At 40.9% G+C, this 21,678-nt stretch overlaps 1 protein-coding gene across 1 annotated transcript in view; it reads right to left on the bottom strand.

Moving 5' to 3' along the window:
- The window catches only part of WARS2 (tryptophanyl tRNA synthetase 2, mitochondrial), a 100,323-nt gene extending 79,236 nt beyond the window's left edge, over positions 1-21,087 (bottom strand). The window contains exon 1 of the mRNA XM_065906045.1: positions 20,980-21,087. Within this exon, the coding sequence (XP_065762117.1) occupies positions 20,980-21,069 (90 nt within the window). The 5' untranslated portion in view covers positions 21,070-21,087. The remainder of the gene's footprint in view (positions 1-20,979) is intronic.
- Positions 21,088-21,678: the final 591 nt, after the last annotated feature.

Raw genomic sequence — 21,678 nt, 5'->3', positions numbered from 1 at the left:
CAGAACTCAAAATCTTTTTCATGTTCAATGAATAAAAAAGGACTCAAAGTGCTAAATATTTGGTTGAAGTAAAAATAATAAAATCCATTCGTATTAAAGTACATCAAATAATAACAACAGTAGGAAATATATATTTAGTACTGTGGTATGCCAGGCTCTTTTCTTCACATTGCTGTGTAACTATTGCAACAAACCTACAACAAACCAGTAGGTGCTATAACTAGTCCCATTTCACAGGTAAGGGGACTAAGGTACAAAGAGGGTAAGTAACTTGGGAAGGAGGTGGCTGAGCCAGGAAGTCTGGCTCTGATAATGACTTGACATCACCGCCTTCCCTTTATTTTGCTTTTAAGCGAGGGAGGAGATCTGAGAGCAGGTAAAACTATAGAAAAAACAACTCGCCAACTACAAAAAGGGTTAGTCCAGCCCACATGAGTGTGTGCGTGCTTAGTCATATCTGACTCTTGCAATCCTTTGGATTGTAGCCTGCCAGGCTCCTCTGTCCATTCTCCAGGCAAGAATACCGGGATGGGTTGCCATATACCTTCTTTAGCAAATCTTCCCGACACAGGGATCGAACCTGAGTCTCCTGTGTTTCCTCCATTGTATGTGGATTCTTTACCCACTGAACCACCAGGGAAGCCCCCAGTCCATCCTGGTAGTAACCAAACAGAAGCTGTGAGCATGTACAGAGCTCAGTGGGGATTATGCTGCTTTGCTTGATGTGTGGTTTGGAGATTTCACATGTGTTTCTTAACAGAGGAGAAGTATTTGTCGTTCTTAATGCAGTATCTAAATGGAAAAGAACAGGAAGATTCTGAGAATAAAGTCCTAAACAATGAGAGTGTGGACGGTACCATTTTGGAGCAGAATAATAGCTCAGTAAAGAATCTGCCTACAATGCAGGAGACCCAGATTCAATTCCTGGGTTGGGAAGATCCCCTGGAGAAAGAAAGGGCAACTCACTCCAGTATTCTTGGCCAGAGGATCCCATGGAGAGAGGAGCCTAGCAGGCTACAGTCCATGGGGTCACAAGAGTCGGACAGGACTTAGCGACTAAACCACCACCACCATCTACTGGATAACCCGAACAAGGTACACAACCAGAGTGCTACTGTCCATGACACCCCTTTCAGTAAGCTAGCCAGAATCCAGCCAAGGTTTCTCCAGCTTCCGAGATCAGCATGGGAGACTTGGGAGTTGCTTGGCGACCATTCCTGTCCACAAGGAAAATTAATGTCCATGATTAGGGCTTGGCAACTCTTCCTGCAGCCCCCTACCAGCATAAGAGACAGAACAGTATTGTCCTACAGTTATACCTATTGCAGAAGCTATAAATTCATCCCTAAGTACAATCTGCAAAGACCCAAACTAATCTTGCTTTATCAGAGCTTAGAGTTAGATGGCCTCCAGCTACCTTAAAACACAGCCATATGCCCCTGATATTACAGAACCTATTATGCAAGGCTCCTCCCAATCCCAGGGGATACCAAATGACATGCCATTGCTTGCTGTTGCTTCCTACCCACATTTTTAAATAACAGAATAAAACGGAAAAAAAAAAAAAAAAAAATCCAGCCACAATTGGCTCCAGTTGGTGTGAATAATGAGATGGGGCTGTCAGAATCCTGGAAAGCTGCCAGCTTGGTCATTAGCTGGCCAGATACTGGGCCCACTTATAAAGAGGGTAAGGAATACAACTTTAAATGAGGTCAATTTTAAGGAGACTTTAAAAATGTGGCACTTGGGTGTGAGATGAAACAATCTGAGGAATTAAAATCCTCCTTGTATTAAGTGCTCTCCTTAAGAAAGGGTACAGGTTGTGATGAGATGAAGCTTCCTCGGTTTTGGGAGTCAAGCTTTGCCCAATTAAAATCTGGCCCCCTTTTTTGAAGTGTATGATGGAAGAATCCTAGCTTTGACAAGTTGGCAGTAATCCTTGTGATCTATTTTACTGGGATATATATTGTCACTGCAAAAATAAAACATACTACAAAACTGGAGAGCAGACCCTGCCTGTGATCATTAGACAGACTGGACCAAGTGCCTCAAGCCTTTGATGCCCCTGACATATTATTTTCTGGATGGTGTCCAGCAACCCAATGCAGAATAGCTTTTTCTCTACTGTATCCAGATGGCAAATGGAAGAGATCAAATTCAACAGTTTCAGAGCTAACCTTAATGGATGTGAAAGGCTGGCTTCTCCACCAGCTTTCAGGGATCTACAATACAAAAAAGGCCTTTGAACAAAGAGACAAATAATTGACTCCCCCCCCCCCCTTCAAAACTAAACCATAGATGTAGTAATCTGGTTCAAATCCATCTTCTGGTTGAAAAGGACAGCCAAATATCTGATCAGTTCTAATCACTGGCACTCTCATGACACTTTCTGTGAAGTTCAGATGGGTGTTGCTCTTAATATTCTGGACAGCTTTTTTTTCCCCACCTTTTAAGCAAGTATTTTCAATCTTCCTCTGTTTCCTCTAAACTTTAATTTTATTTATATATATATGTGTGTGTGTGTGTGTATATATATATATATATATATATATATATTCTTAAATGTTTAGGCAGGAGAATTTTATAGTAAGAGTCACACACCACTTACTAAAGACTGAATTTCAGAATTGGTGAGCATGAGCCTTGCACATTTGTGTTATTGTATACACACATACTAGAACTTCACTGAGTCCTTTTGTACAGGAAGGCACGTGGTATGACAGTCTACCTCCTTCTTCAGACAAAAGATTTCACTTATTGAATTTCACATAAAAATCCTATGGTGTAGATCATAAGACCAGCTTTGTAACTAGTAAGTGGTACAGGAGACAACAATTAGGAAGAGGGCTTTCAAAGAAAGGAATGAGTTTACCTTCTACGGGCCAACAAAAGAGAAAGGTCAACTTCAAGTAGGAGTTCCTAAGCTGGGTTCATGGACTTGTAAAACTGCACACAAAATTTTGAGAGTTTATGTACATATTTTTCTAGGTAGAAGGTCCATATTTTAATCAAAGGAAATAGTGACATGCCCCCACCCCCCAAAGTATAAGAACTCTGAGGACAAGACCTAATGGAAACAAGATGAGGTACATTAACATATCTAAAGAAAGAATATGCCTCCTGGAGGGGTGGAAGCTTAGAAAAAGCAGCTCCTTTGGGAAAACTTCGGCCATCTGTTTTAAAGCCACGTCCAAGGGAAATGGTGTTATGACACCAGTCAGGAATATGTTGTCCAAGGAGCATGTATGCTCCAAAGTGAGGGTGGAGTTTTGGGTTATCACAGTTTAATTACAGTCACCAGTGAGGTGACCCAAAGACCACCTTCCCACTCCCACACACCTTGTTCTGATTCCTCACCCATCAAGCTACCTTATTTAATCACCTGGTTTCCCAATTAATTTTTCCTACAAGTAGAGAAATTAAATTTTCCTGCAAGTAATCAGTAAAGAAAAGTAGCTGGTAACCCTGATCATTCCGTCTTCATAAAGGATATGATGTGTGCACATATGCATGTGCAAAAACTTGCGTGTGTGCCTGTCTGTGTGTGCTGCGCAAACACACAGATGCATGTGAACTGGACTCCTACCTACCTGGCTACTATTATCTTGGCTAGTTCTCATCATTCCAATCTCTTAATGTTGAAATGCTCACAGCTTTAGTACTTAGACCTCTTCTCTTTCTAAAAACACTGCCTAAATGATCACACCCAATTTTATAGCTTTAAGCACAGTATACGCTGACGACTTACAAATTTATGTCTGCATCTAGATGTCTCTCTTGAGGTTGGGTCTCATATATTCAACAATGACATCTCCATTCAAATGTTCACTAGTCATCTAAATTCCTGATCTAAACTAGTCATCTAAACTCCTAATGTCTAAAACTCAACTCCTGATCTTCAACCCAATCCCCAACGTCTTATTCCTCTTGCTGTCTTTACCATCTCAGCAAGTGGCAAATTCATTCCTATACTTACTCTAGCCGAAAACCTTGGAATCAATCTTGACTCCTTCCTCCCATCGTACTGATTAGATAATCAGTAAAAACCAAACAAACAAACAAAAAAAACCGTGTTGACTGTACATTCTTTAAAATAAATATCAAGAATTTGACCACTTCTCATCTTAGATAAACTCAACTTACTGAACTTCTCTGGTGGCTCAGATGGTAAAGAATCCACCTGCAACGTAGGAAACCCAGGTTTGATCTCTGGGTCGGGAAGATCACTGGAGAAGGGAATGGCCATCTACTCCAATAGCCATCCACTCCAGTATTTTTGCCTGGGAAATCCCATGGACAGAGGAGCCTGGTGGGTTACAATCCATGGGGTTGCAAAGAGTTGGACACGACTAAGCGACTAAACACACAAGCACATTTTTATTACTCATCCTTATCCAAGCCACTATCATCCCTTGTGCAGATCTTGTACTGGCCTCTGATTGGTTTTACTTTCATCTTGCTCTTCTGTTTTTAATGTAACACCCAGGGTAAGTTTAAAAACCTGTGTCAGCCTTCCTTCCCCTAAACATAGCCTTCCAATGGCTTTGCAACTCAATCCTAATAAAAGACAAAGTCTTTATAATTGTTTCTAGATACTACACAATTGTCTTCCCCACGTCCACCCTCCTGTTAGCCATCTCATTTCATTCCCCCATTATGTCCTGACAGCCATGCAGAAACTCCAATCCTGGGTCAAGGCTAAAAAGCTCATTCTTCACTTACATATTTTGGTAGTTGAGCACTTTTAGTGAGAAATCTGAAAACAATGTAGAATCTACCCATAAATCTAAGTTATAGTTTCTTAGACCCTCGACTCTCAACACTGGTTAATGAACCATTTTTAAAAACTTACGTAGTACTAACGATGTGCCTGGTACTGATCCAGACACATAAATATTAACTCACTTAATCCTCACAGTAATTCTGGGAGGTAGACATTTTTATTGTCTCCATTTTACAGATGAAGAAGTTAAGGTATAGAAAAGTTAAATGACTTGCCAAGTACGTATTGCTAGCTGGCAGGAGAGCTTACTAGCTCCAAATTCTGGCAGTCTGCCTATGGAGTTCAAGCTTTTAACTCTTCTTACAGATGAGGAAAATGAAGTATAGATGTCAGTAACTTGCCCAAGGACTTCCAATTGCCAAATAGAACTTGACTTTGAACCCAGGCAGTCTGACTTTTAGTGCTCATCTGCTAAACCATTACCTGATTCCATTATCTCAGGACTTAAGTTCCCTGAGTGAATTTACACCCATCAGGTTTTGGGGTTCCTGAATTTCCCACCCCAAATTCATCTAGACCCACAGTCATCTCTACCCCCTTTCTCCCAGCCTCAAAGTTGATCTGTTTTTCCTGGTGTTCAATCATTTGCTCTGGATTGCATTTCTTTCCATCTCTTTCCTGTGTCTGCAACCTCTCCATCTTTACTGGCTCCTGCTATCATGCTCAAGTCTCCACCATCCCCAAAGACCTTACCTCCAAAAAATTCTCTTGGTCAGACCATTCTTTAAAGCTCCCTTCTCCCTCTCTGGCACGTCATTCTCATTCAGGCTCCTCGCAAGAGCAGTCCCCAACTCCTCACCTCTCATCTCATTAATTTGCACCAATGACTCTTCTAAAGCTGCTGTTGTTGCTGATATCATTAGTGATACACCAGTTATAAACCCTGAGAGCTAATTTTTAGTCTGTATCATACTATAGCACTATTTTGCTCTTCATTTTTCCTTTGAAATTCTCTATCCCTTGGAATCCTTCGACCCACAATTTAATGATTCTTCTCTCATCTCTCTGTTGGATTTTTCAACTCTGGACTATCTCTCTCAGTTTAACACTATGAAGGGTTAAAAACTGCTAATTTTTGAAAATTATTTTCCCCACTTTATGTGCTTCTCTTGATGATCTCTCTAAACACATAATTTAAAGTGCTACTCAGCTGACAGCTATCTTGTCAGGGATCTTGGCTTTGTTATTTTTCTTTGGAAGAGCCCCTTCTTTCTCCCCATTCCTTCTTCCATGTGGTCCACATGGAAGCTGGGTGACCCTCTCTCCACAGTCAGTGTAAAGGCAGGCGTTTGACTTTCAGGAAGACAGGAGTCATGGAACACTGACCAAGAGTCTGCTATTTAGACAGAAAGTAAGATGAGGGGAAAGCTGTGTCTCTGTTTGAGTCATAGATATGTTAATGTATTCCCAATCAAAATTAAGGACACATGGTCTGCTAAAGAATTTCTGTTCTATTTTAGAATGTGAAAAACAATGTGGGAGATGTCATGTGGATGCTGAAACATTGGAATTTCCAAGACATTTTAAAGATTGATGGGTACAACTCATCCTGGGTTTAACAAGATATTTGGCCACTGTAGTCACGAACTTATCAGGAAGATGCTGCAACTAAACCCCATCTAACAGACAGACATCCTATCATAAAACAGTTCTGTGATTATGCTAGGTTGATTTGGGGTTTTATTAAACATGTACATGATAAATTGGTAAGGAAGTATAACAATAAACTTTCCTTAAGAACTACTAAAATGTCAATAGGCCATTTTACAAGAAGAAAATGCAAGTTCTTTGTAATGTAGATAAAAATTCTTCTTGAACCATATACTACTGAACTTGTGTGTGTGTGTGTGTGTGTGGCATGCTCAGTCACTCCGGGAAGTTGTGTCTGACTCTTTGCAACCCCATGGTCTATAGGGTACCAGGTTCCTCTGTCCATGGGATTCCCCAGGCAAGAATACTAGAGTGGATTACCATTCACTTCTCCAGGGGATCTTCCCAACCCAGGGATCAAATCCACGTTTCCTGCATTGGGAGGCAGATTCTTTACCCCTGAGCCACCTGGGAAGCCCCACTGTACTCTATCATGGTTCAAAGAAAAATGTAATAGCACTAGATGGGAAGCTTGTTATTGTTGTTTAGTCACTGAAGTCATGCCTGTTTTTTGCAACCCCATGGACTGTAACCTGCACTCCTCTGTCCATGGGATTTCCCAGGCAAGAATCCTGGTATGGGTTGCCATTTCCTTCTCCAGGTGAGAAGCTTACAGATGGCCTTACTGTCTACACAGTGTAACAGTACAATGAGGCTTAGGGCTGTTTTCTGTATCTCTGCAGAGCGTATCAAGATCTGTAGAGCAAAGGTCCTGAGGCATGCCTTTACAGGTTGCTTTAAAGGAACTTACAATGAACGATTAAGAAAAAAGGCAATGCTGATACAATAAATGAACATTTTACTTCCTTCAGGAGTTGAAAGCATACTCTTAATACCACAAAGCACGATGTCATTGTTGTATAGATAATATGCATGTTTGTTGAACTAGACAGTCTCTTGAGGCAAAACTACACTCAAAATAAAACCTTCTCATCTTAATTCTCAGTTTGTTTATGCTCTTCTATATACAAAGGTAACAAACCTTAGTATAATTTACAGAGTTAGCAAACCCCAGTATAATTAGATACACTTATGAAAAACGGAAGCTGCACCTGTGAAACAATGTATATATCATAAACTGTTTCTTAGTGGAGTGTTCACAAAAAAGTCTGAATAAAAAACAACTCCCTCCCCAAATCAAGCTTTCCATCTGTCTTAAAGCAAATGTCCATAAACAGAGAGAGTATATAAGGAAGGATTTGTTAATTTCTATAAGAAATGTACATAGTCCTATAAAATTTCAAAATGGGAGCAATCATTTCTAGCTTAAGAACAGTTTTCCACACATGAGCTTTGTTTTTGTTGTTTTCTTGTTTTTTATTTTAAAGAATCACCACTCTTTAAAGATTGATGGGTACATACAAATTAAAATGGGAAGAAAGGTTTTTACAAGGAGAGACTATGAGGCTGTCACAGCTAACGTCATGGCAGGCAGCCTAGATTAGGAGTAGGCCTGGTTTCCCGGGGTAACATAATTATCAGGCCACCTGGAGCCAGCCAATCAACATGTGCCTAGCAAGAAAAAGGGAACCTATCAGGGGAAAGCTGAAAGCCCACAAGGATTGGGCCAACAAAAATTGCCTTGCAACTGTGTAACCAATCCGCTTGCGCCAACCACCCGATTGTACCCAATAAATACCCGAGAGAACTGGGGCTTGGGGCCTTTTCCTCCTCACACCCATGGTGAGGGCGGGAGGCCCTGGCTCGAGTCAGTAATAAATTCCCCTACTGCGAGTTGCATTGTCTCGAGGAGTCTTCTTTCCCAACCGGGGACTCGGACTACGGGCAGAACAAGACAGTGACATTAACAAAGAAGTCAAAGCAAATAGCTCTGAGCAAACTTGGAAATTCTATTAACTCCAGGGCAGAGGACCCACGCAGGACAGCAGTGACCTGGAGAAGTGTTTTGGATCTGGACTGTGGAAGGAAGGTCGGCATGTGGGGTCATAAGGAGTCTAAACTTTATGAGAAGTCCTCAAAGATTTCTGAACAAGAGAACAACATCATTAGCACAGTGCTTTGGGGAGGCTAATCTGCTCAGATTGATTTTGGGGGAGGATGAGGGGAAGGATAGCATGGAGATGAGAAGAATCACAAGGTTCTTAAGATTGCTAAGAGGTAGAGGAGAGCAAAGTAGGTGATAAGAATTATATATTATTGAAGACATAATCATCATGAAGCACAGCGTACCCACCAGGTGTTGTGCACTGGCCAGAGGACTTTACACATATGATAGAACTTCGAATCCACATAAAAGTTTTACCATATGAGTGTTACTATTAATACTCTGCAGATGAGGAAACTGAGGTGTAGTGAGGTTGCATAACTCACTGACATCACAGAGTCAGCATGTAGTCTGACTGATCCCAAGAGCCATGTCCCTTCTGCTTTACCACACTTCCCCTTCGTGAGCAGTCAGTCAAGTTTAAGATGACAAGTGTAATGTTTGTATGACTGTTGAATCTCTAGACACCGGCTTCTCTGGGTTACTGAGTTTCACAGCTTGGCAGCATGGGGGCGCCTGGAAGCTTGCCAGCCATGGGAGAAGCCAATATTGCCTGCACAGAAGGAATTTCCTTCACAACCAAGATGGCCAGGTAACCAGTACCCATGGAGGGCCAACCTGGCTCTCTCCCCAGAATTGGCAAGGGCTCCACATCATCTGGTCCTTAACATCTCCCTTGGGACTCCACCTTCACGCTGCACACTTACCCCCAACCCAAGAGGCTCTTTTCTCTTCCAGTAAATTTATGAACTGGCTGCTCAGACCATTCTCCCCCTGGGAGGACAGGAATCCAAATCAGGGATTTAAGTAAACAGCTCCATTTCCCTTCACAATTACATTCTCCTGCTCCCCAAAAGGGGCTCAAACTATTAAAAGAGTGAGGCTGAATGAATATAAAATAGAATGGCCCCTGCGAAGTCTCTGTTCATGGGAGTTATAAGGAAATGTTCATGAGAAGCCCTTTGTCTGGTGTATAAAATAAATTCTATTCAATGTTGGTAATTGTGAAGCCTCAACAGCATCCCAACTAATGTACTAATTAGTAATAACACTTCAATTCAATTCATAACAGACTCTACTAAGAACTTACTGGAATGAGAATCTTTTAGAATAAAATTCTTACTTATTCCTTGTAGAAATGCCACACAACACTAATTACTTTAATCTTTCCCATCTTCTCACTTTGCACCTCTGTTACTTTTGAAGAAAGTATTCTAGCCATAAATCCCAACTAGACCCTAGATAGTGGTCCCCTGGCCATCCATAAGCTTCAGCACTCACCACCTCCCCTCCGCCTGCAGGGGTTGCACAGGTTGACCTTGCAGCTATAGACTGTGTATAAACACAACTTCCTACATGCACCTAGGGACTTATGTGTTAAAAGCCCTTATTTTACACAGGGTAATCCTAGTGGCAGTAGCCAAAGAGAGACATGGAGATAAATTTATAAGACAGCTTTGCTCCTTTCTCATAACTCATTGAGCCAAACAAGACTGTAGGTTCAGCAACAACAGAGGATGATTTATAATTTCTACTCTGCATGTTATCATGGCAAGATATATAAGTGACTTTCACAGAACAGATTTAAAAGTTTGCATGGCAGTTATCAGCATATTAACATGGGTAATTTGCTTCAGAATTTAACGTCTTTTAATACATTTAGTACACAGAATTTGGAATCAGTACTGCCTAGGGTTCCCATCTTGGCTTTGATACTTGCTATGTAAAGTTGGGTGAGTTATTTAACCTCTCAGTAGCTTCATCTGTAAAATGGGGCTAATATTAACAATGACCTCATTGCATTGTTAGGATTAAACAAGCTAATGCATGTCAAGTGCTTCAAACAATGTATGGTACATGGTAAACACTCAATACAAGTGTGCTGGTATCATTTCCTGTTTCATCATATTCCGTAATAACTGAAATGATCACAGTCCCATCAGACCAGGGTCCCAAGATGAATTAAACATTGAAATAATTTTAGTACAAATAAGAAAATAATACCTATTGAACTAAAGTTTTAAAGAATATTGACATTGACTTATTTAATTCATCATCGTTACAGAATTGGTAAAAAAATAAATAAATAAATTCTTTGAGGGCCAGGCACAATTCTGAACATTCTATGCTCTAGAAACATGTATATCTAGAGTGAACAAAGTCTTTCCAGGAAGAAACAAAGGTCAAGCATAGAAGGGCTGTGTGGCTTTTAATAGCCCTACTGCTCAGGAGTGCCCTGGGCTTCAGCTCAAAGTTGGGCCCAGCTGGCTGAGAGCTCCAGAGAATGGCCAGGTCCCCTCTGTGTCCTCAGCCTGAGCCCTAGGACAAAGGTGACTCCATCCTGTGTCTCAGTTTATCTTTTTTAGCAATGTCCCAATACTGAATATGTAAACAGTTCCAAGAAACCCCCGCTGCTGGGAAGTGAAAGTTTCATCATTGAAACTGCCAATATCGCCAGGCTTCTTTTCTGGGAATTGTTACATTCAACCTCAAGACAGCTTCATATTTTGCTGATTTGGTTCCAGTTATTTTTATCATCCTAAATTGAGCATGCACTGGTGGATATATGTACTATTAGTTACAAAAGAACACATTTGTAAAGTCATACCCTCCTTTGGATATATATTACAAGGAAACACATTTGAAGCTTGCCTCCACAATTCCAAGATTTTGAGTAACTGAAAGAATATGGATACTTTTGTTTTAAAAAGTTTTCCCACCTGCTGAAATACATATAGAACTGACTGTTTAAAAAGGCCAATGTGTTGTTGTTCCATAGAAGCTAATTTTTTGTCTTATTTTTTAGAGAAAGGCAAATAAATATACAGTGGATTCTTCTAACAATAAATGATGATGATAATAAAAATGGGAAGATACAATGAAAATTTAATCAATAAGTAAAAATTTTAGACAGCTAAATAACAAAAGATTGTATGTTGTCCTCAAGATTAAAAAAGAATATGGGAAGCATTATGAAAACTACAAAGTGTTATATTAGAGCAGAATATTATTAATGGAAATAACAGATTTCACTTGAAAATTGTTATTTGTGATACGTTATGTTATTTTATCACCACCCTTATGGCAGAAAGTGAAGAGGAACTAAAAAGCCTCTTGATGAAAGTGAAAGAGGAGAGTGAAAAAGTTGGCTTAAAGCTTAACATTCAGAAAACTAAGATCATGGCATCTGGTCCCATCACCTCATGGGAAATAGATGGGGAGACAGTGGAGACAGTGTCAGACTTTATTTTTGGGGGCTCCAAAATCACTGCAGATGGCGACTGCAGCCATGAAATTAAAAGACTCTTACTCCTTGGAAGAAAAGTTATGACCAACCTAGATAGCATATTAAAAAGCAGAGACATTACTTTGCCAACAAAGGTCTGTCTGGTCAAGGCTATGGTTCTTCCAGTGGTCATGTATGGATGCGAGAGTTGGACTATAAAGAAAGCTGAGCACCGAAGAATTGATGCTTTTGAACTGTGGTGTTGGAGAAGACTCTTGAGAGTCCCTTGGACTGCAAGGAGATCCAACTAGTCCATCCTGAAGGAGCTCAGTCCTGGGTGTTCATTGGAGGGACTGATGCTGAAGCTGAAACTCCAATACTTTGGCCACCTTATGCAAAGAGTTGACTCATTGGAAAAGACCCTGATGCTGGGAGGGATTGGGGGCAGGAGGAGAAGGGGACGACAGAGGATGAGATGGCTAGATGGCATCACCGACTTGATGGGCATGAGTTTGAGTAAACTCCAGGAGTTGGTGATGGACAGGGAGGCCTGGCGTGCTGCGATTCATGGGGTCTCGAAGAGTTGGGCACAACTGAGTGACTAAACTGAATTGAACTGATGTTATTTTATATTTCTGAAAGCACTGATGAAAAATCTACAATCATTATCCCAAGAACCTTAAACAAGAAGCAGTGTAACCAGGGTCACTAGGGGCTCCATCCATGGTGGAGTTATCTGGGACTGTAGAATCTCATTAGAACACCAGGACAGGAATGCAGAGGAGAAACTGACATCTCTGTCTGTCCACTGGTTGGTGTTCCAGCCTAGAGGGCAGGGAATGTAAAAGTGGAAATTGAGAGAACCTCTATGGTTAGAAATCAGGGTAGTCAAACTGTGCTTTTGAAGAGACAAAAGGGCAGTCAACAATGCAGTTCTTAGCCAACCAGAAGTAGGCTCAATGCGAGGAAGACTGTGCCAAAGAAAAAAGAGAGCAGTAGATGAATTTTGGTAAATGATTACAGAACCATAAACAGTCAGATGATGGAGTGGGATGAACCTATATATGACCCTGCTTTGCTCAGTAAGGAGGGTAGTTAGGAAAAAGTGTTAACACCGGTCAGAATGGCTGCTATCCAAAAGTCTACAAGCAATAAATGCTGGAGAGGGTGTGGAGAAAAGGGAACCCTCTTACTCTGTTGGTGGGAACGTAAACTAGTAGAGCCACTATGGAGAACAGTGTGGAGATTCCTTAAAAAACTGGAACTAGAACTGCCATATGACCCAGCAATCCCACTGCTGGGCATACACACCGAGGAAACCAGATCTGAAAGAGACACGTGCACCCCAATGTTCATCACAGCACTGTTTATAATAGCCAGGACATGGAAGCAACCTAGATGCCCATCAGCAGGCAAATGGATAAAAAAGCTGTGGTACATATACACAATGGAATATTACTCAGCCATTAAAAAGAATTCATTTGAATCAGTTCTGATGAGGTGGATGAAACTGGAGCCCATTATACAGAGTGAAGTAAGCCAGAAAGAAAAACACCAATACAGTATACTAACGCATATATATGGAATTTAGAAAGATGGTAACAATAACCCTGTATGCGAGACAGCAAAAGAGACACAGATGTATAGAACAGTCTTTTGGACTCTGTGGGAGAGGGCGAGGGTGGAATGATATGGGAGAATGGCATTGAAACACGTAAATTATCATCTGTGAAACGAATCGCCAGTCCAGGCTGGATGCATGATACAGGGTGCTCGGGGCTGGTGCACTGGGATGACCCAGAGGGACAGGACGGGGAGGGAGGCGGGAGGGGGTTCAGGATGGGGAACACATGTGCACCCAGGGCGGATTCAAGACAATGTATGGCAAAACCAATACAATGTTGTAAAGTAAAATAAATTAATTAATTAATTAAAAAAAAGAAAAAGTGTTAAGCTTCTGACTGGGAATAAGAGGTAGGGTATGACTTCCCTGGTGGCTCAGACAGTAAAGCATCTGCCTACAATGAGGGAGACCTGGGTTTGATCCCTGGGTGGGGAAGATCCCCTGGAGAAGGAAATGGCAACCCACTCCAGTATTCTTGCCTGGAAAATTCTGTGGACGGAGGAACCTGGTAGGCTACAGTCCATGGGATTGCAAAGAGTTGGACACAACTGAGCAGCTTCACTTTCACTGCTAAGAAATGATATAGAGAGAAAACTGTTAATGCCTGAGCAGGGTTAAATTCAGTCATGCTGGAGTCAATGTATCACCTCTGTGCCTATAAGTTATCTTTCTGCATCTAGTGTCTCACATGAGCAGAGCAGCTTCTATCGTAAGCCTGTACATTTATCCTGTGGAAATTCAGGAGGAAGGCTTAGGCCTCACGGTGATATAAGAGATTTCTGAACCCCTGACAGGTGGTGGTAAAACAGGATCAAGAGTAGAGCTGAAGAAAGTACTCTTTGGGAGGTGGCTCGAGGCCAGGTGGGATGATGGTGAACAACTTGCCTGCCAGTGCAGGAGACATAAGAGATCTGGGCTCGATCCCTGGATGGGGAAGATCCCCTGGAGGAGGTGTGGCAACCCACGCCAGTATTCTTGCCTGGAGAGTCCCTTGGACAGAGGAGCCTGGCGGGCTACAATCCATAGGCTGACATAGAGTCACACACAGCTGAAGCAACATAGCACGCATGCACAGAGGCTAGGTTGTACATAAGCACCTGCACACTATGCAGAAGTAAATTGTGTTTGGATGAAAGAAAGAAGTTAGAAAAGAAAAAAAGAAAACTGACTGCTATTATCTCAAGTACTCTCCTAGCTTAAGATAAATGGAACAAAGGTTGCATTTTATTAAAAAAATACATACATACCAACTCATTTATAGAGCAGCTCCTTAGAAATCCACCCATCATATGTGGTCCTAAGCCAACAAACTCACCTGGATATTTAAGGAAGCTGAAGTATTTTTCAAACTTCATCTTAAGAAACCCAAGACACCATGGCACCGTCTTAGCAGTCCCTGGTTGCATGTGGAGGGAAGGTGGTAGAAAGGCATAGGAGGGGCCAAGTAAGTGGGGCCAGAGCTACTTTACTATTGATTAAGTCAGAAAAGCTCTACTTGTTATTCTTAATTGGAGGATAATTGCTTGACAATGTTGTGCTAGTTTTTGCCATACGACAATGTGACTCGGTCGTAAGTATACATATGTACCCTCCCTCTTGAATCTTCTTCCTACTCTCCTAGGTTGTCACAGAGCCCTGGGTTGAGTTCTCTGTGTTATAACAGCAACTTCCCACTGGCTGTCTATTTCACACACGGTAATATATATGTTCCAACGCTACTCGCTCAATTTGTCCAACCCTCTGTGTCCTCTGCTTTCTACGTCTGTCTCTATTTCTGCCCTTCAGATAGGTTCATCATTATCATTCTCCCTAGATTCCATATATATTCACTAATACACAGTATTTTTCTCTTTCTCATTCACCTCACTCGGTATAACAGGCTCTAGGTTCATCCACCTCACTAGAACTGACGTGAATCCATTCCTTTCTATGGCTGAGTAATACTCCATTGTACATATGTACCCCAATTTCTTTATCCACTCATTTGTCGATGGGCACCTAGATTGCTTCCAGGTCCTAACTGCTGCAAATAGTAAGTAGTGCTGCAGTGAACATTGTGGTACATGTGTCTTTTTGAATAATGGCTTTCTCAGGGTATATGCCAAGTTGTGGAAATGCTGGGGCATACAGTAGTTTTATTCCTATATTTTTTAAAGAAATCTCTATACTATCCTCCACTGTGGCTGTGTCAGTTTACATTTCCACCAACTGTACAAGACGGTTCCCTTTTCTCCACATCCTCTTCAGCACTTATTGTTTGTACATTTTTTGATGATGTCTGTTCTGACTGGCAGGAGGTGATACCTCATTGTAGTTTTGATTTGCATTTCTCTAATAATGAGCAATGTTGAGAATTGTTTGTGTTTATTGGCCATCCGAATGTCTTCTTTGGAGAAATGTCTGTTTAGGTCTTCTCCCATTTTTAATTGGGTTGTTTGTTTTTCTGATATTGAGCTGCATGAGCTGCTTGTAGTAATATATTTTGGAGATTAGTCCTTTGTCAATCGCTCCATTTGCAATTATTTTCACCCATTCTGAGAAAAATGCTCTACTTTAATTTACTTTATCTAAGAGGGATTCATACAGGATTTTATTTGATAAGAGACCACTGGTCAAGTAGGAAAAGCTCAGGAAAGACTGAGTGGGAATCCTGGCACTGCCATTTACCAGCTCTCTGATGGGAATATTTCCTAACCTCATCAAACCTTAGTTTCCAGTTTTATAAAATGAATAGAATAATATTTATAGGATTTTTGTGAGAAGTAAATGAGATAAAGCTGTATAGTACATAGCAAGAAGGCTTAGCACATAACAAGCCTTAGCTAAATGTTAGTTCCCTCTCTGAAAAACAGAAGGCTATGCATACATATAGGCTTAAATATATAGATACATTATATATGTGTGTGTGTGTGTGTGTATATATGTGTGTGTGTGTGTGTATAGATATATACAGAAAGACACTTCCCAGTTGGTGTTAGTGGTAAAGAACCTGCCTGCCAATGCAGGAGATGTAAAAAATGCAGGTTTGATCCCTGGGTTGAGAAGATCCCCTGGAGGAGGGCATGGCAACCCATTCCAGTACTCTTGCCTGCAGAATCCAATGGACAGAGGAGCCTGACAGGCTATGATCCATAGGGTTGCAAAGAGTTGGACACCACTGAAGCAACTTAGCATGCATGTGCTCACACACACACACACACACACATTTGCATAAGCCTCCGCAGACAGTTCTATAACCTGTAGACATGCAATAGGTACACTGAGAAAGATTCTGGCAGTCAGCAGCCTCACCCTCTTCAGCATTTCCTGAATGTGGCTGCTAGTATAAATGCTCAGCATTGAGTCACACTTTCTCCTCTGTATTTTCAGCAGTTACCCTCAGTTTTCATCAGCTACACAAAGAGATTTTCAAAGATTTTTAAATATTATTGTTTTGAATAAGCTAAGTCAGTTCACATGGAAAATTAGCCTAAAAAGCATTTTAAACAAATGAACTCAGACTGAGTTTAAAAGGAGCTTTAGAGTCAATCCACACAACATCCTTATTTAAGAAAAGCACAGAGAGGAGGTAGCCAAATCAAACTGGCACAGTGAGCAGCTAGCACAATCCAGAGGGTCGTAGCAGTCCTGACAGCTTTCCAGGCTGATTAGTTCATGTTGCCAGTTGGACAAACAATGCAAGGCAGAGAAAAGCTAAAGGGAAGAGTCACTGGGAATACTATACCAATTTAATGCCATTAAGATCATAGAAATCTCTAACAACAAATACTAATTGCAAAATACAGAATGAAATGCCAACAGTCAATTTTACCATCCTAATTCATAGTTAATTAGCTTTGTGACATTAGGCAAGTTACTTAACTAAAGTCTACTTTGGATGCTTAAAATAAGGTGTTAATACCTATCTTAAAGCCTTGTTATGAAGTATTCTAGAGGATTCTTGCCAAAATCCATAACCTCAGTATAATCATGAGAGAAATATCAGACAAACCCAAACCGAGAGACATTCTACAAAATAAATAACGAATTCTCTTCTTCAAAAAGGCCAAGGTCATGAAAGACTGAGGAAGTGTCAATAGGTTGGGGGGAAACATGACAACTAAATGCAATATGGGATCCCGGATTTGATTCTAAACCAGGTGACTAGTGGAAAAAATGGTGAAAAGTGAAATTGTCCCATGTTAATTTCTTGGCTTTGGTAAATATATTATGCAAGATGAAGCTGCTTGGTGAAGCATATACAGGAATGTTCTGTACTAATTTTGCGACTCTTTATCCCAAATGATTGTTTTAAATGCTTTTAAAAAGAGAGCAAATTTGAAAAAGCCTTGTTGTAAGAACTACACACAAGATCAGAAATCTAATATATTGCCTATTTTTCTGCAGGCATGATTTCTTCATTGAATAACCACAGGTCACATTTAGTGACCATAAACAGTAGAAACAGTATGTTAATACTGGCCAAACCCAGGATGGGACAGCTAATAAGAAGAGTGTTGTTCAACAGTTATAAAATGTGGACATTTTATACTTCACCTGAATGATAACAAATATTCTTGCAAAAGTCTACGAACCATCAGTATTTCACTCTTTGCACAATACAATCATAAGTTAGTGCTTAAATAAGTGTGGATTCTGGGTTTGGTCAATGATGACAGGCTTAAATATACCTAATGCCATCAGTGTTTAAGCATAAAATGTCAGATCTCCATTCCTCTGACTCTGTGACTACTCTCATCTTGTCAGATTTCAATGGTTTTCTGTCAGGTAACACCTGGCAAAATAAACCGCTATCATATAAATTGTAGACATTCCTAATGAGTAAGGCTTGATATACCATTATTTCTGTTTTCTCTCTAGCTTTCATTTTAAACTTGATTCTACATTTAGCCTTGAAGGGCAAAAGCCTCTTGAGATAACTAAAGGTCCCCAATGCCAAGGTTATTAGCCAAGATTTTGCTTTCATAGGAAATCATTAAAACAACCTATGAATCTCAATACTCTGGCAACGTACTGCCGTGGTTCATCCACTTTTGCTCCTCACCTCAGGAAGTAACTGTACAGCCAAAACTAATAAGAAGCAAATTGCTATTTCTTACTTGTTGATAGAATCATTCACGTGATAAATATACATTTCTTTCCATTATATTATAGCCCTGCAAAATAATTTTTGTTTTCTACAAAGGTTATGAGATATCATAAAAGTGTCTAATGCATCTGGTTTAAGAATCCAATTCTTCCTTCACATATTTCTGCATCTGTTCACAAAATCTCTTTGACTTCAAAGGAAACTTTTCAAGTGAAAAAGAAGATACATACAGGAAAAACGGCCATAAATTTTTCATTTTCTAAAGCCATTTTAATAACTTTTCTAAGGCCATTTTAAATAACAGCACTGTGGGGCAAGTACTGTCCCACAAACTCTCCCTCAGAGATCTACAATAGCACAGATGATATAATGCCTATGCATTCATCTGAAGATTTATGTTTTAAGACTTTTTTCTGGGTCTGAGAGTGGTATCTCTTCAATTTAGAACATGTGAAAAATACAGAAAGTTTAAAGAAGAACACTTAAATCACTTTTAATCCATTATTTAGGAAGACAAAGAGAAAGCAAAAAAAGTTAAGAATAGTTGTTTCCTTCTAGTCTTTTTTCCTGTACATAGATACTTACATAAATATTTGCAAATATAATATTATAACGACATTGTGAATGTAATTTTATATCTTTTCTCAATTGGTCTTTCAAAAGACTGCACAAGTCCTTCAAACCATCATTTTTAATGACTGAAAATTATAGGAGGCAGTGGAGGGATAAATTAGGAGTTTGAAATTAGCAAATGCAAACTACTATACATAAAACAGATAACAGGGTCCTACTGTATAGCATAGGGAGCTATATCCCATATCCAGCAATAAGCCACAATGGAAAAGAATCTGAAAAAGAATTTTAAAATTTATATGTAGAATTACGCTTTAAGAAGTGCTCTTTCCTATATTTAATTTACCAAAAGCTAAATTATAGGTTTGAGAACACCAATTTGGAGAATCTACATCTTGAAACAATCTAGATTAACAGTTGATTAAGATAACTGTATTCATAAATGCCACTGAAACAATAGCAGAGATTTCAAATTCTATTCTTTAGTGTTTATACTGATTTAATGCCCTAAACTTCCTGGGACAAGCATTAGCAGACTATAGTTTTTCTTTTCTCTTTGATTCTGTTTCTCATGACATTCACAACTCGAGTTTGTTATGAGAGGGAGTTTGGGTCTAAGATTTAGTAACTTTGGATTCACAGGTTTTATTATGCTAATATTAGCTAGAAATATAGTATAACTATAGCAATCAACCAAATCTCCTCCCACCCTCAGCTTGTGGGATCTTAGTTCTCCCACCAGGGATTGAGCCCACACCCTCAGCAGTGAAACCTCAGAGTCCTAACCACTGGACCGCCAAGAATTCCCAGTAATCAACCAATTCTGGTACTAAAGAATCAAATCTCCAAACTTCAAAGTGAAGGATATTTGCTGTATTTATCTAATTCGCAATTAATTCTTACCTAACTATGCCACCCGCAATTTAAAACCACATTTAAATAACTGTTTTGATAAATAACTTTCCAGCGTAATATTCTCTATTCTTATAAGAATCTGGTTAGGCCAATATCTATGAAGAACTCTTAAGTACAGAAAGTTAAGTAATTATGGGGCGATTAGAAAACCAAGTTGAATTTATATCTGGGTTTTGATATTAATATCAGTGCTTTACTTTGGCTTCATTATCGTGGAGCCACTCATTTTTCAAAGCGTGAAGTAACACTGCCATCAGTCTAATCCTTCCTCCAACCATTTTGCTAAAGAAAGTAAGTCCAGAGAGAGAAAGTGATTTGTCATGTCATACTTCCTTGGTAGCTCAGATGGTAAAGAATCCGCCTGCAATGCGGGAGCCTTGGGTTCAGTTCCTGGGTTGTGAAGATCCCCTGGAGGAGGGCATGGCAACCCACTCCAATATTCTTGCCTGGAGAATTCCATATACAGAGGAGTCTAGTAACAGCACTGCTACCAGGACAAGACCACACTTTTGGAAAGCTTGCTTAAATTCCTTCATAGAACCTTCTAGATACAGGTCTGCTTCCGGACAATGGGGAGAAATCAAGAGTGGAAGATACACTGACATTGCTCAAGTATCGCACTGCCAGAGGGAGGATGCCAAAAGGGTGCACCTTAAACAGTCTAGTTACTAATGAGATGTCTTCTCCAATTTCTCCGCCAGGTCCCTTGGCTTACTGTTCGGGAAAGGAAAGTAAAAACAGCAACAACATCAGGACCAGGTGCGCAGTGTCGGAGGGACTAGCTCTCTGGTGTCTGACAACGTCACACAGGGAAGAGCTTCCCGGGTTGCCCGGCAATTGTGGAGATGCGGCGCTCACAGCGGAGGGCACTAAGGCCAAGTGGGCAAGCGGCGGCGCGCTCCTCCCACCAGGGGCGCGTTACGTCACGCGTATCTTTGCAACGTCGCCACGCTCCGAGTAGGAAGGCAGTCTTAGGCGAATCAACCTTAGGAACGGAAGAGCTCGGTACTCTCCAGAGAAAACGGGAAGGGTGAAGCAAAGGGAGGGAGGAAAGGGGGCTGAGAAGGACCTAGCGAGATGGGAAACCGGCGGAAGAAGGGCTAGCATTGGTTACCTGGGGAACGGGAGCAGCGTCGGGTCCTTGATGAAGTGCCCGGATGAAGTTCCAGCACTCACGCGCTTTCCGCATTGAGTGCAGCGCCATCTTGAAAAGGGCGGAGCCGTCTTGTCTTGAGTGACATCTGGTCAGAGGAAGTCCCAGATTCGCCGCGCGTGTGCTTGCTGCGCATGCGCCCTTGCTCTCGAGCGGTCCTCTGAGCTGGTGCTTGGGGGAGTCCGGCGTTCGCAGAGCAGGTGTGGGTTAGGGTCCGGATGGGTCTTGACTTTAGTATTTACCATGGAGACTTAGTATTTGTGCAGGTTTCTTGAAGGACGGGATATTAGTAACAGCGTTTTAAACTGGAAGAAAGTAAAAAAGCCTTTCGGATCCTAACCGTCCTGAGGCAAGCTTTTAAGAAGTTTCTCTGGCAGTGGGACCTCCCTAATCCTCTTAGAGGGCAGTAGGTGGTCTTTTGAGACCTCTGTGGCCTCGTTAATGCATTTGATCCGCAAACGTTTGCTGAACCCGGCCGTCTGCTAGGTATTGAAAAGTGCGAAGAAAGACATAATCTTGCCTTCAAGTAGTGTATGGGGTAATGGGGTAGCAGATAAATGATGCACTGTTGTAGGTGTTAAAGAAGTAAATGCCAACACTGGGAAAGTGGGATGGTAAAGACTGTGGTGCTTCAGCCTCCCCTAAAGAAGACTTCAGAAG

Source organism: Muntiacus reevesi, chromosome 1 (assembly GCF_963930625.1).
Source record: "Muntiacus reevesi chromosome 1, mMunRee1.1, whole genome shotgun sequence".
Classification (NCBI taxonomy): Eukaryota; Metazoa; Chordata; class Mammalia; order Artiodactyla; family Cervidae; genus Muntiacus; species Muntiacus reevesi.
The sequence above is the reverse complement of the archived record's forward strand: the minus strand, read 5'-3'. Positions and strand labels throughout refer to the sequence as shown.